At 34.8% G+C, this 16,516-nt stretch overlaps 3 protein-coding genes across 10 annotated transcripts in view; 1 reads left to right on the top strand and 2 right to left on the bottom strand.

Annotated features, from left to right (window-relative positions):
* LOC111054622 (gastrula zinc finger protein XlCGF57.1) overlaps positions 1 to 16,516 on the top strand; it is a 721,792-nt gene that overhangs the window by 381,416 nt on the left and 323,860 nt on the right. The gene's annotated exons all lie outside the window — the stretch shown is intronic.
* Positions 1 to 16,516, bottom strand: part of LOC111060042 (gastrula zinc finger protein XlCGF57.1-like) — a 410,286-nt gene that overhangs the window by 234,982 nt on the left and 158,788 nt on the right. The window lies entirely within an intron of this gene.
* Positions 6,592 to 16,516, bottom strand: part of LOC111054338 (phosphatidylinositol 4,5-bisphosphate 3-kinase catalytic subunit delta isoform) — a 49,926-nt gene continuing 40,001 nt past the window's right edge. Inside the window, 5 exon segments of the mRNA XM_039440931.1 lie at positions 6,592 to 6,841; positions 9,386 to 9,537; positions 11,305 to 11,364; positions 11,367 to 11,446; positions 13,900 to 14,088. Of these exon segments, the coding sequence (XP_039296865.1) occupies positions 6,608 to 6,841; positions 9,386 to 9,537; positions 11,305 to 11,364; positions 11,367 to 11,446; positions 13,900 to 14,088 (715 nt within the window). The 3' untranslated portion in view covers positions 6,592 to 6,607.

Genomic DNA, 16,516 nt, shown 5'->3' with positions numbered 1-16,516 from the left:
GAAATTGAAGCAATGTTGAACCAAGTGGATTTAGGAACCAACGAGAATTTACTGAATGAACAGAAGAAGAAATTAGGAACAGGAACAGAAATAGAATTAGTAACCAGAGAGAACTAGATAAGGATCAGGAGTGGAAGGAACAAGGAACAGGATCAGAAAGTAGATGAGGAACAAAAGATGAAATTGAAAACTGTATTGAACCAAGGAAGTTCAATATAAAAATTCAGAAATAGAACAGGGAATGGAACCAGGAACACTAAGGTCTGGATTGGAAGAGGATCAAGAGCATAAATTGAACATGAAACTGGATCAGAAATTGAATAGGGATGTTGATTCTAATCAACATTATAGTGTTCAAGCAAAAATGGAAATGGGAATGGAACCTGGAATAGTGAGGTCTGAACTGAAAGATGATCAAAAGCAAAAACTGAACTAGGGACAGGATCAGAAATTGAATGGGAAACATCAAATGGGATTAGGAACAGGACAAATTTCTAATGAGCATGATGTGAAGCAACAATGGAACAGGAAGCAGAACCAACAACAGTGAGGTCTAAACTGAAAGAGGACCAAGATCAGAAATTGAACAAGGAACAGGATCAGAAACTGAATGAGTAGCACCACATGAAATTAGAATCAAAACGAAAAATTTCAAGAGAAAAGTTTGTGGAAGCAAAAATGAAACTGGGAACAAAACCTAAATGGAATTGGAAACAGCAGAAAGAATAATTCTAACAGGTAAGTGAGTAGAAGCAGAAATAGAGCAAGGAACAGTAAGGTCACAACAGTTCTTGTAGCAGTCTATATCTTGTTGTTTTTGGCCATATTGTGTGAAGCCCAATTCAGAGATGTTTTCCACGAATTACAGAGCGCTTCATCAAACTTCGACTGGAAATGGATTAGAGCACTTTCTTTGGATAGATCCAACACCTGCAAACAAATATTACAGATAATATAAGTAAATCAAATATATTACAGATTAGCAGCTAACCAGTGCTCTGCCAGGGCCTAATTAAAAACTTGACAAACCTTTTTCTTATACAGAGTGAGTCATATTGAACTTTCTGGTTTTGGAAGGGCGTTGCATGAAGAAGGGAAGGAGCAGAAGGGTGGGGATGGTGTCATTAGACGCGCCATGACAAGCAGGGGCCTATTTCACAAAGGTACAAGCATTGTTACCAACCATGGTTACAAACAAGTACTTGTAGTTACAAGTTTACAAGTACTCACATTTCACAAAAATTTATGTTCTACAAGTTTACAATTTTACAAGTCTACAATTACTTCAATAGTAAACATAACCTATTTTCATGATAATTTCCTTTTTTCATCCTTCAAAAAGGTTACTTGTACTTTTCAATAATTACTTTGAAAATATTTGAAAGCAATATAATGTTTTTTGTACAGTCTACTTCATTTATTGCTGAATTTGTAACCTACACAGTATATGTACTCTGTATATGTATAGTAAATGTACTATATATAATGTATACCATAGTGAGGTGCACGTTATAATGACAGTATTTGAACAACTTTGGTTTTGCTATCCTTGTCTATCATTCGACAAAGCCGGTGATACTATCCTTTTCTAGGTCCACAACGATGACAATTATGTTTTTGATGGTGTAGAAATATAGTTAATTAATGCAGAGAATCAGCATCGCTATTCTTCTAAGTTTATCCACTGCCATTATAACGTGGACCACACTATATATATACTGTGTATGTATACTATAGTACACATAACCTATGATATAACACATTAATAACTATTTTGGAAATTTATTAAATTCAATTTCCTAATGCATATATTTCCAAAATAATGGATTATAGAGGAATATAGGGCATCTTTGATTATTAGAAATATTTATTGAATATTTAAAATTATTTTAATGATCACTTGTAAATCCTTTACATAGCTTTCCACTTCGGTAGAAATTTCATAGTTATGAACAAGTAATTTCGACAAAAATTGTTAGCTACAATGAAAATCTTTGTGAAACACTTGTTCATAACAAGCAAATCACTTGTAAACTTGTAGAAATTCATTGTAACTACAAGTTTACAATAATTCTGCTTTTGTGAAACGCTTGTAATCAGCTGTTCTCCAAAACCATGGTTGGCAACAAGACTTGTAACCTACTTGTACCTTTGTGAAACAGGCCCCAGTTTTAGTGTTTGAAATGGCTTGATCGGTACAACATCGTGCGTTCGTAGTTGAAGAGTTTATTAAAAATGGCGGCTCCGTGAACACAACACAGCGTGCGTTCCGTTTACATTTTGCTATTGGTCGACGTGATCCACACTGTCACTCGAGGACTGTGGAGTGATCGTTCGTGGGTTATTCTCAGCCCAGTATCGAAGATTCTGTTTATTAACAGTTCCGGCTAGGTTAAAATGTACCTCATCACTGAAGATCAAAACAGCAGTGGGGGGGACCTGCTGAATGTCACGGCATAAATTTGTTTGTGTGTCCAAGTCTCTAACTGTTAATTCTTGCACTACCTGAATCTTGTATGGGTGAAATAAGGTCTCTATGCAGTATTCTGCAGACACTACTGGAAGATAATCCTAGTGAAGTGGCATGTTTCCGAACAGAACGCCGAGGGGATTGTCGAATTGAAGCCCGCACTCTATCCACGTTTTCCGCTGACGTTGACGTCCTAATTCGGCCTTGTGGTCTTGTTTTTGATGCTGATGATGTTGCTCTAAAAATTGATACCCAATTTCTGATTGTTGAGATCAAGTCGACCAATAGCAAAATGTAAACGGAAGGCACGTTGTGTTGTGATCACGGAGCCGCCATTTTTAATAAACTCTTCAACTACGAACGCACGATGCTCTACCGACCAAGCCATTGCTCACACTAAAACTGTATGTCATGGCGCGTCCAATGACACCATCCCCACCCTTCTGCTTCTTCCCTTCTTCGTGCAACGCCCTTCCAAAACCGGAAAGTTCAATATGAATCACTCTGTATCTGAACCACGTAAAGTGCAGTGAGATTTGCATTATAAAGTGAGAGGGAGTGATAGGACAGCACAGTTCATTTTTCCACTGACTCTACATCTACAGTAGGTAGCCTAGCTGACATTAAAGTCATCCCAGTCTATTTGATAATAGCAGGTAACCCGTGCTCCGCAAGGGTCTGTTTAAAACACAAATATATCGGAATGGTTTTATAGTTCTTTGCTGATATTAAAAGTATTACCATAGAGAAACAATAGCGTAAGTAGATATCCCATGGTATAGGGCGTTTATGTCGCAACTTTTACTGTTATCTTAAGCTGATTACTGTTGATTATTGTCGAATTTTACTGTTTTGTTGAGGTGAGAGTGTATCAACGGCACAATATGAGAGACTACCAGTGTCACACAGCTTCACGGGAAAGAATTAAATGAACTATCGGCTTGAGATAACAGTAAAAGTTGTGACATAAACGCCCTATACCATGGGATATCTATTTATGATATTGTTTCTCTAAGGTTTTACTAACACTGTGATAATTTACAATAGAAAAACTATTTTCTATTATAAAATAATTATTTGATTTGGCTTTCATCTTACTTAAACTTTGCATAACAAATTGAATAGATTTGCTTCAATTGTTAAAATTATAATTATACGATTGAAAAAAAATGAAAATAGGCTTACAATCTTCCTTGGTAAATTAAGAATCTTCATGCAAAATTTCAAGTTAATCAGTTCAGTAGTTCAGACGTGATGATGGAAACACTCTGTATAGGTACAATAGCTTACAAAGTTTTACATAGAATAAACTAAAAAGATAATTATTGAATATACATGATATGAAAAAAATGAACATAATAACCTAATAATGGACATATCAATGTCCATTCTTCGGAGAGAATATTCAAAATATCCTTCCCACTAACTCTCTAATCCACATCCTTGGTAAATAATTGAGAATCTTTATGCAAAATTTCAAGTTGATCAGTTCAGTAGTTCAGACGTGATAATGGAAACACTCTGAATACAATAGCTTACAATATAGCAAAGTTTTATATGAATTTACATCATACGAACTAAAATGATAAATTATCGAATATACATTATATGAAAAAAAAATTTGGAATAACTATGGATGATATTGTAATGCATCTACATAAATTGGGGGAGCATTGGACATATCAATGTCCATTCTTGGGGAGAGAATATTCAAAATATCCTTCCCAATAACTCTCTAACAAAAAAGAGATATCTGATATTTAATACATGTAATCTTACATTGCAAGGTCTGACAAGACCTATGGCAAACACTGGTAATAATAAACAAAATAATAACACTTCTATGATGAAAAATCAATTACAATAATAATAGGACATACCCTAATGAGACATATTTTGAAAAAAATTAATGCTGAAAGTGAAAATGATGGTGATATGAATGGTCAGAATTTACAGGGAAGTGGAAAATATGGCAGGTACAAGTGGGAGGATATTAAGGCTAGGTGAGGGGTAAAGATGTAGAATAATATGGAGGATTATGGATATAAAGGAACCCGGATTTTCGGTGGGGTTCTACCACTCTAGCACCTAGGGTTGTTGGTTGATTGAGTACTTTATTTATGTAGATTACAATATATACTGGCTTTTTCACTTATGTACAATAGCTTACAATACAACAAAATTATAGATGAATTCCTACAATATTCATTATACAACTTTTTCAGTATCTCCTATAGTTCTCGATATATCCGCTCTTGAATGTGTGACATTTTTTTAAAAAACACGTTTGCTTCCAATTTTTTGCCATTTTTGCTCTTATAACTTCCTAAATATCGATGGAAAAACTCCACGCTGATTATGAGCGTATAGAGCATCAAATTCTCTTGAATTTGATGTATGATTCCACACTTTTAAGCATTTCCCTACGACTGTTGCAGCAGCTTTAGTGTTAAGTGTGAAATCTTCAGTTTTGCAACAATAGACCAATTGACAAAGGAATTCGGAGGAAGTGTTTTCAGCACAATTTTTGACTTTGCAGCTTTGTTGGGACCATTTAGGGGGTGAACATATCAAAAGTCCCCATCCCTACGCCATGTGCTGAAGGGATGAGGGTGGTTTAAATGTTGCATTTTTAACTTTTTGCTTCCACGATTATATCTTGGCAACAATGCGTTCAACCATCATAACTAAATGTTCAAAAATTAAGTTTGATAAATTCTCTACAATTTTTGTTCAATAATGTTTTGTGACATTTCCAACAGTTTTCGAGATATCCGCTCTTGAAAGTGTGGAATTGTCAAAATAGCAGGTTTCTATCCATTGTTTTGTTCTTTCAGCGCTTATAACTCTCCAACAGTGCATTGTAAAAATTAATGCTCATTGTAGATTTGAAGAGCATTAAATTATCTTCAATTCTATGCTCTAATCAAAGTTTTCCTTCCATTGTTAGCATCTTTAATGTAGGGGGTGTAATATTCAAGTTTGAAACAAGTGTCAACTTAGCGGTTCCACATCTTTAACAGAGGGGATGAAGATGCGCACTTTTGCTATGTTTACCTTCTCACTAACTTAGTACCAATTAAGCTGCGAAGTCAAATATTGCGCTCCACACACTCCCTTCAAATTCCATTGTCAAATGATCAATTATTGAAGCATTTGAAATTCAACCCCCCACATGAAAATCTATTACCGCGTTTCGCCGTAAATGCGCAACATTTAAACATTAAGAGAAATGCCAAACCGTCGACTTGAATCTTAGACCTCACTTCGCTCGGTCAATAAATCACAACAATTTTCTTCTTATACATTTTCAATGTCATTTTTATATTCTAAAAAAAGACGAACGAGTGAGTAAATTTTGTTGTCCTACGAACTTGACCTGTAAAAATGTTCGAAGAATATGTGTGTCAAAATTTGAAGCTGACTGATCAATTCTTTCTAAATTATTATTTATTTTTAGCATAAAGCAGATACTCAACACATAGCCTATATAGCTCATCAGTCTCAAATGCCTAGATATACACTGTATATTTCCAAATTCTCTGAGATGTTGTGTAGTTTTTGGTCAGGAGAACCTAAGTTTGTCTGACCGCCATTATTTGAATTTGAATTTATTTCGCCAAAAAAGCACATTACATCATTAAAATAAAATGAAACAGAATGAAAATTTAACTATACAAGAACAGAAACAAAATGATAAATTATACTAAATACTTAGGTAGCTTACAATAGATTAAGTAAATAACTTAATAAATAAACTTGACATAGTACAATAGTAGAAGTAAAATAAAATGTTCAGTTAACTTCATTGTAAAAGCAATTTTTCCTGTTTGGCACTGCCAACATAAGTAACACTTGTGTGTTGGCAGTGAGTTGTAGTTCATTCACACTATTTGCTATACAGTGACAATGATTTGCTAGTCCATTTAGCGTTATCCAACGTGCACAATGGAGGCGAACTAGCATTACACAAATTTAAGTTGAAAATCTGATTGCTGTGACAATTTTGAAGTTAAAGAAGGTTAAAACCCAATTTTAAGTTTTACAGAAAAAAACATTTTCAAATCATCTTCACCATTACAGATGTCTTTCCAAAGTGTTATTTTATAACAGACGGACAACAACTTTGGCCTTCAATTAGTAAAAAGTGAGAACTCGCTGACGCTCGTTCAAAAATGTAATGATGCCGCTACTGACCCTTTCACAGAGCGACTGGAATGACTTGAATTCAAGGGCCTCCTTCTTGGCCTGCTGGCCTCTGTTGATGACGTGTACAAAGTCATGAGTCAGCACAAACGGCACGCGCTCACGTCTGAAGCCAAACTTCTCCTTGAAATGGCCCAGGATGTGGCCAAAGTCTATGTGGAACAACTGTAACAACACACCATCATTTCATCAAATTAAGGGCCGGGTTCCGAGCTCTGGATCTTCGGCTCAGCTCACACTTAGGCGACTCAGTTCGAGAAGAGGCTCGACTCTAGTGGAGAGCATGTGTTCCCAAATGGTGACACTCAGACCAGTCGATTCTAGTCTCCGCGACGTCACCATTTGAAAACACATGCTCTCCACTAGAGTCGAGTCTCTTCTCCACCTGAGTCGTGTGAGTTGAGCCTTCAAGTTCTTGACTTACAGAGTCTAGGAGAAGGATGATGAGGAGGAAGAATTGAGGGGTGGAGAAGAAGGACAGCTATGATACTATCTATTTTTATTTATTTATTCATTATTATTTCATCCACTGACCTCCTATAAAACGGGTATTTGGACTTGTCAATATCGTAAGTCAATAAAATACAGAACATAAATACATAATAATACATGAAAAGTCAATACATTTGTTTTCTCTCCAAATCCCATCTCGACGCTCGTAGTTTAGAACAAATACATGAAAAGATATGACTATCATCAAAAGCTTACCGAGTTGAAAGCAGAGAAAAGTCGGGAGAAAATACTGAGAGTCAGTTTCCGAGCTCGGGATTTGGCTAAGTTCTAGACTTGAAACAGCTGGAGTAAGAAAATTGGCTTTCCGAAACGGGGCTTAGTCGTAGTCATTGTCAAAGTTGCGTTTGAATTAAATTTCAAAAAAAAAACTAGAAAATTAAATAAAAAATAAAATAAAGTGAAATTAGTGTAAAGTTTCAGATATTTTGAATTATTTAGAAATGTTTAATTTCGTCAAGGAAAAACGTTTCCAATCATAGAATTATGAAAATAAAGATTATATCATAAAACTACGACTACGCCCCGTTTTGGAAAGCCAATTTTCTGACTCCAGCTGTTTAAAGTCTAGAACTTAGCTAAATCCCGACCTCGGAAACCGGCCCTAAGCTACTTCAAGTTATCAATTGCATTGCCTCACTGCATGCAATTAATAGTCCACACAACAGCTGATTTTTCACCAAATTACATTGAGATATTGAATTGCATGCGTCATTGCATGCAATTTATAATCCACACTACAGCCAATTTACTTACTTTACTTTACTTTATGTGGCTCTACAGTCCTGGGTGGACTTTGGCCTCCTCTACATAATGCCTCCAAACTTCTCTCTCCTGGGCTCTTCGTCGCCAGTCTGCCACTCCTAGCACCCGAAGATCGTCCAGGACGTCATTCAGCCATCTCCTCCTTGGTCTTCCTCTTCTCCTTGTCCCCATCATCATCTCATCCATCATCTTCAATGGGACTCTCTCTTCACCCATCCTTGCCACATGACCCAGCCATTCTATACGTTTTGCCTTTATGGACCGTACAATGTTTTCTTGCCCAATGGCTTCATCAATCTCACTATTATGCCTGGCTCACCAATTTCCATCATCCCATTTTGGTCCCCAAATCCTTCTGAACATTTTTCTTTCAAATTAGCTCAGTGCTTTCTCATCCTTGCTCAAATTAACTACAGCTAATTTATTATGTATAATTCTAAAGTCTGATTTTTACGGTAATATAGGCGTTCGAAAGAGACTCATTTTACTTTTGTATTATCCATCAAATGCAAAATTTCAAAAAACCTTATGTATACGTCGACGCGAAATTCAAATATCTGTCAAATTTCATGAAAATCTATTGCTGCGTATCACTGTAAATGCGGAACATAAAAACATAAAGAGAAATACAAAACCGTCGACTCGAATCTTAGACCTCACTTCGCTCGGTCAATAAAGGAAAGAACTGGCTTATACACATTATATATTACGGGATAGGAAAATTATGTTTGACGCATTATCACGTCTCAACTACTCAACTGATTAACTCGAAATTTTGCATATAGATTCTCAATTTATTGAGGATGGTTATAGGCCTTTTGATTTTTGTTTAACACGCGATTAGTCGCGCCCGCGGCAAATCGCCGCACAATTGTAGCTTTTGTATGTAGCTTTGGGAATTTTCGTTTTTCAAGGTTGGCAGCTCATGTAATCCTTGCTGTGACTGTCCTCTAGACAATCTTGAACAGTTTGAGGATGACAGAATGAACGTTGACTGATTCCAATATATAGGTATTATCTTCCTACTTTATATTTCACCTTCTGATTTAAACTTTCATCATCTTCATCATCTTTCATCATCTAGATGTCGAAAAATGAGTCAAATAAAGAAAGTATATTCATTCCATTCATGATTAGATTATTTTATTCCATAAAAATGATAAATTCTAACAATAAATTTGCAGTATGTATTTTTGGAATCTCCTCCATGTATTATGTTATTATATACTATTAAATAGTACATAATAACATAGAACACGTTGAGAAAGATTTGAAATTAATAAATATTGGAAGAGCATTGTCAAAACCAACTGTTTGTACTCTAGGGAGCCATAAGGGTGAGTGTGGGCAAAATGTTCACGTGCGACCACTGACGTTCTGCAAGTCCGTGCCACTACACGCGTTTTAATAAAAATAAATTGTGTAAATATTTACCTGACCGGTGCGTTTGACCATGATGTTGTCAGAGTGTCTGTCTGCCACTCCCAGCACATAGGTGGCCACGCAGTAACCAGCGCAAGAGAATGTGAACTCCTCTATGGCTTTGTTGAGACTGCTTTCTGTCTGATTATGATCCTTCAGCCAGGCTAAAATCAATCAAAATCAGAAATATAGCAGAATATAGTGGAGTGATCCTTGGTCTATAGAGAGGTCAGCCTTACAATGACAGTGAAGGAAGATGTGAGAACATGGTTGCCGATTCTCTATCATTTGACTCCATTTTGCCACAGACTGTACTGACACACAGCTACCTATATTGAATAGTTGTAACTCAAATCACCCCATTACATTTCATCTAATGTTAGTTTCAATTTTCATTGATATGAATCAATTTGATTCCATTTTGCCACAGACTGTACTGACACACAGCTACCTATATTGAATAGTTGTAACTCAAATCACCCCATTACATTTCATCTAATGTTAGTTTCAATTTTCATTGATATGAATCAATTTGATTCCATTTTGCCACAGACTGTACTGACACACAGCTACCTATATTGAATAGTTGTAACTCAAATCACCCCATTACATTTCATCTAATGTTAGTTTCAATTTTCATTGATATGAATCAATTGATTCCATTTTGCCACAGACTGTACTGACACACAGCCATCTATATTGAATAGCTGTAACTCAAATCACCCCATTACATTTCATCTAATGTTAGTTTCAATTTTCATTGATATGAATCAATTTGATTCCATTTTGCCACAGACTGTACTGACACACAGCCATCTATATTGAATAGCTGTAACTCAAATCACCCCATTACATTTCATCTAATGTTAGTTTCAATTTTCATTGATATGAATCAATTTGATTCCATTTTGCCACAGACTGTACTGACACACAGCCATCTATATTGAATAGCTGTAACTCAAATCATCCCATTGCATTTTTCATCTAATGATAGTTTCAATTTTCATTGATATGAATCAATTTGACTCCATTTTGCCACAGACTGTACTGATACACAGCCATCTATATTGAATAGCTGTAACTCAAATCATCTCATTACATTTAATCTAACGTTAGTTTCAATTTTCATTTATATGAATCAATTTCTTGTCAAGTATATTACATTCATCCTGAGTATATTTACACTTCCGTGTTTTGGATGAACTAGTTAACCGTCGGTCCCAGATGCCTAAGAAGCAGTCTTTGGGTCAGATCAGATTCTTGAATAATAAACACAAATTACGAAAATTAATTTGATCAGCTGTTTTAGCACACTTGAAATTTGAATGAATGTCAACAATGCTTGTTGTCGTCGACTGTGGAAGTTTACGCACAAACGAAAATGCACCTTTTACTGAAAAATGTTTGTGAGGACGGACTAAATCCAGTACGGACAAAGTTATGAACTTATAAATATAAATCGTGTCCCTCATACGGAAATTATCTAAAAATATCTATTTCAAATTCAAAAAGAAAATTTTAAAATCAATTATGCAACTTGATGTCTGCTCAAGCATTTTGTTAGAATTAAAATAAAACATGGTTGATGACCTGAAGGTTGTTTGTTTACATCTGTACAGTCACTGTCAAAAGTAAAATCATCAGCAGCAGACGACGAAATAATTATTATCAGCTGTTTTTCCAAGGTTGAATAATAATTATCTTTTTAATGTCCTTGAGCGAGTTTTCCCAGGGTTGAGACCTAGTGCAATCGAATTTTTATATTATAAACCTACTATGTTCTGAATTTCGTGAGAATCGTTAGAGCCGGTTTCGAGATCCGGTGAAATACAAACATCTAAACATAAAAACCGAAATTGCTCCTTTAATAGTATAGGATAACGTGGACCACACTACATGAATGAATTTATTTTCTAATTTGAAATGCTCACCTAATAGAGACCCTTTCCTGAAAGCAGATGTGGCCGAGAACATTCCCTTTTCTTTCTGATGTTGGCAATGGTTTCAGCCTGTAGAACAACGTCAATCAACCCGACACGATTATCCGTCGATATGCAGCCGTAAGGGTTCATCCTAAACAAACAAACAAGAAACACATTATTGTTGTTTGATTAACAAATTGACATATCCTTACACCCCTTTTACAGGTGGTCGGTGAATGAAATAATAATAAATAAATTGGAGTGATCCGTGGTCTAGTGGATAGAGTGCTTGCCGAGCAGCATAGAGATCCCCGGTTCAAACCCCGCTTATCACCAAAAGTTTTTGACCAGGCCACTCCCGTGTTATCGGATGGGCAAGTTAAACTGTCAGTCACAGCTAAAGTATGACAGTCGTAAGGCCCATTGACGGCTTAAATGATATATATTCAGGCGAGGTGGAACTTCCGTCAGGGGACTCCCCACCAATGAAAGCCATACGAATATTATTATTACTTCAGACAGCACTATTTATGAATAATTAAAACAAGCAAAATATATTTTCCTACTGGTACCTTGGAAAGTGACCATTCCTGCACTGAATACAGAACGCAAATAATCATTTTTCCGCTCTAGTGCGCAAAGTATTACTTTGCGTACTATTAAATTAATACTTTGCGTATTATCTTGCAGCCATCCCAATCAGCTGTTGACATTGTTGGCGTGTATTTTGAATGAGAATTTTTTCTATCTATATTTTATTTATTTTCAAATAAATAAAAATGAGAACTCTTTAAATTATACATTTTGAATATTATTAATAATTATTCATTATTATTTGTTTGTTTGTTCAATTATTTTTTTTCATTGATAAATTGATTGGTTGAAAAATTATTTAGAAATTAAGATTTACTCAAAATTATTCAAATTAATTGAATTTTTAATTTGAATAAATTATCGATTATAAATTTTCAATTGGATTATCAAGTTTAAAATAAATTAAAGTTGTTATTAATAACAAAATTATACAGACAAACATTTGATGGATTTCAGCCATCATTTTACTCATAATCAACCACTTTTCATATTCAATGGTAACTGTAGGAAAAACTTAATGTGAAATACGTGCGCAAAGTTCCTCTGCTGCACTCAAGAAACCATTCCGTCCTCGGCTACGGCTCATGCGTGCAGCAAACTGTCACTTTGCGCACTAGTTGCACAAATAACTATTGTAAGGAACAGTATGAGCTCGCTAATCCGGCTCAACTATTAATCCGACTCTATCATGATTATTGTATTATTATATTATTCATCATCTCTCTATTGATTCATTAATGAGATCATCACAAATAAAAACGTTTGTACTGTATTCATCCCCTCATCATCACCTGGGCTTAAAATACATGTTGAAAGTAGCTTTTGTAATTGCATAAATGAATAAGTAACAAATGAATATATTAACTAATCCAACTCGATCATCCGGCAATATACAGCCGTAAAAGTTCATCCTGAACAAACTTGAAGAGTTTGAAATAGGCCTATAACCATTATCAGTTTATTAAGAATCTATATGCAAGATTTCTAGTTAATGAGTTGAGTAGTTGAGACGTGATGATGCGTCATTCGTGAATTTCCTATCCCCTACGTGTATAAGCCAGTTCTTTCCCTTATTATATAGACTAGTAGGAATAATCCGTCCTCCACAAGGGTCTATTTTAAATCCTGACAAACTGAAAACTTGACATGATGAAATCTTCAAGAATTGAAAATAGGCCTATAACCATCCTCGGTTAATTAATAATCTATATGCGAAATTTCAAGTTAATCAGAATAGAATAGAATAGAATGACTGATTTTATTTTATACCTGGGAGGGCGAAGTTAGGTCACAGTCGGCCTTCTCTTACACTTAACCCTCCAATACAATACTAAACTATAATTTAACAAGCAATACTCAGTAAAATAAAATAAAACAAAACAATATTTTAAATGAAAAAAGTGAAAAAGAAATCTTACAAAAAAAGAAGAATAATAGAAAAGCAAGAATGACAAATGATAAGAAAATTCCTTTTTTAGTGGAAAATTTCAAAAATTATAAACCAGACGAAATATAAATTCTCCAAAACCTTCTAAAGAAGGTTTATATACATATAATAATAATAATAATAATGATAAGTGGAATAGTTGAATAAACTTAAAAGTAGAGCATTCTTAAATGTATGATAACAACGATCTGTTGGGAAATAAATACACGATTTATGACCGAATGATAGGATCGAAGAAGCAAAAAAGAGCAATATGGCTGCAAACCTTATAAGCAAGATGAGAAAATAAGGAAATTAATAAATACTTCTAGCATGAAATTAATTTTGAGAGAGAAAAGAGTATTTTTTTATCTGTCTTTAGAGTTTACTTTTAAAGTTGAACTTGAATTTCTTGAAATTACTCTAAAGAAATTAATCTTGAGACTGAATAAATGAATGTATCAATCAGTTGAGTATTTGAGACGTGATGATGCGTCATTCGTGAATTTCCTATCCCCTACGTGTAGAAGCCAGTTCTTTCCTTCATTATAGTATAGATAATAACAAACTCAGTGGGCACCCACCTCAGATCAAGGCCGGCATTCTTCCACAGGGTATCCATGATTCGGATCATCTGCAATGTCAGCATATCCTGTCTCAAATCGTCGCCATTTTTGAAGATGATGTAGATGTCGTCACCGTGAGGATCATCATTCTCGAAGACCAGCCACAGAGGTCGCATCTTCGAGTCCATCACTCTGCATTTCTCCAACCTGCCAAACAATTATTATTTTTCATAACTACTATTAAACTGAAATCCAATTGAATGCTGTAAATCACTCCAAAGACTTCTTCTACTGCAAATATTGACAACAGGGTTAACAGCTATAGTGAGGTCCAACGTTATAATGGCAGTGTAATTGTATTGCACTAGGTCTCATCCCTGGTAAAACTCGCTGAACGACATTTAGGGCCGTTTGCACAGTCAAAGTTTAAACTGAATGTAATCAGCTGGTGGCTTAAACTTGAAATGTAACTCATTATAACAAACGATACTTGATAAGGATTTAATCCAGTTTAAAATGAAATTTAGTTTCAAATCAAATCAAATCAAATCGTTTATTGCACAGAAATATATACAGAATACAACTGAAAGGAAATTGACAACTTTGTGCTACACGTCGGCAAAAGAAAACTTGTACGCCGACGTGGAGTCTTAATATAACTTATTCACTTATACATTAATATTAATAATTATATAAAATGATCCTACAATATTATAATATAGGCTAACAGTAATTAACATTCAACCAACTAAATATTCTATTCTAAGAAATAACAATAAATTAAGATATACATAAAGCTGAATTTAAGATTCATACAACATCAATCAATATTAAACCAAATCATTAATTGAATAAAAATAATTTTCTTTCACCCAGGTATGGAAATCTTTTATTTTAGGCTTCTTTATCAACCTTCTCTTGGAACTTTATTATAGAGTTTATTTCTCAAATATGAAATACTTCTACGGGATAGGGTGCTATCAACTCTTTCAATTGTGATTAAGTTTTGAGCGACTTGTCTAGTTACTCTTTGAAAATTTTGAATAGTTTTTAATTTGAGCACATGTTTCTTAATAGTCTTTAAAATGAACAATTGTCTTATAGTGAACAGATTGGAATTTTGAAACAATGTGACACTTGGGAAACCTCTCGGATACCTCATTATTGTTTTGATAACTAACTTTTGTAAAACAAATAGAGGTTTTAAAGTTGAATCAAAAGTTCCTCCCCATATAGAATTACCATACTGAACTAAGGATTGGAATAGAGCAAAATAAACAGATTTTAGTAATTTTAGACTCAAAATACTTCTAAGCATGTACATTTTTAAATTGACCACCCTTAATTTTCTACAAAGGTAGCTAATCTGAGGTGACCAGCGTAGATGCTTATCAACAAAAATACCAAGATACTTGTAATTGTTTACACTCTCAATAACCTCATTGCAAGAATCACATGGATACCTGTTACAAGCATTATTCAAACAAAGCCTGTTCATATCTAGATCTCCTCTTGTTGTTGGACTGAAGGTCATACATTTCGTTTTACCAAGATTTAGTCTCAAATAATTACATTTTAGCCACTGAGAAACCCACTATAGTAACCCACTTTTGTTTGCTTGATAACATCTTCCCAGGAACCTTCTTGGAAGATAAGTGCTGTGTCATCAGCAAAACAAATTGTCTTAGACCCAACTGAGTCCAGTACACTAGGCAGGTTATTAACATAGATCAAAAATAAAACTGGTCCCAATACAGTCCCTTGAGGTAGACCCCATGTCACATCTCTAATCTCACTATTACTACCACCACAGCTAACGATTTGGCTTCTACCCCTTAGATAACTTTCAAATAAATCTAACTCTATTCCTTGAATACCAATATTAGATAGTTTCTGGATCATTTTATCATGTGGTACTGTGTCAAAAGCCTTGGCCAGGTCCAGAAACATTACCAAGGTTTTTTTATTTGTTTTGAAACCATTGTATATTGTCTCAGTTAAGGACTCCAATGCAGTTTAAACTGTTACTGTGCAAACGGCCCTAAAAGGATAATTCATCAGCTGAAAAACAGCTGAGACTTTCGTCGTCTGTGGATAATAAAAAAGTGACAACAAAATATCTCATCCCCGAAATTCATAAGCTGACGTATAGCCAGCTGTAAAATATAAACACGATCATTTTAAAGAATTGTGTTCTGTTTATCAATAAAAAAAAATAACGAGCGAAGCTCGGTGCCCCGATATTTTCACCCAGCCGAGAACATTCCACTAAATTAATATCCACGCGTGGATCGGTTTGTGATTCGTTCACAGGTTTCGTGGAACGTGGGTCACTCGTTCGTTGTACTGCACATGCATACAACTAGCGCATGCGCCGTCAACTACATCTCTAGTAAATCATATGTACACCGATAGGCTACACTACATGTTTCTAGCATGTCGAAAATTTCATATTCTCTGCTCGATATGTTTCGACATTGATGAACATAATCATTAATTAAAAATTACTATGGGTCGGATAAAAATGATTCAGACACCGATAGTAAGAAGACATTCTTATATTGTCTCACAATATGTCTAAGCTATTTTATACCTACAAACTATATTCTACCGGTTTTTTCGGATATACTCGGCT

The sequence above is a fragment of the Nilaparvata lugens genome, chromosome 14 (genome assembly GCF_014356525.2).
Source record: "Nilaparvata lugens isolate BPH chromosome 14, ASM1435652v1, whole genome shotgun sequence".
In the NCBI taxonomy this organism is placed as follows: domain Eukaryota; kingdom Metazoa; phylum Arthropoda; class Insecta; order Hemiptera; family Delphacidae; genus Nilaparvata; species Nilaparvata lugens.
Note: the sequence above shows the minus strand (reverse complement) of the source record. Positions and strands in the feature narration are given on the sequence as shown.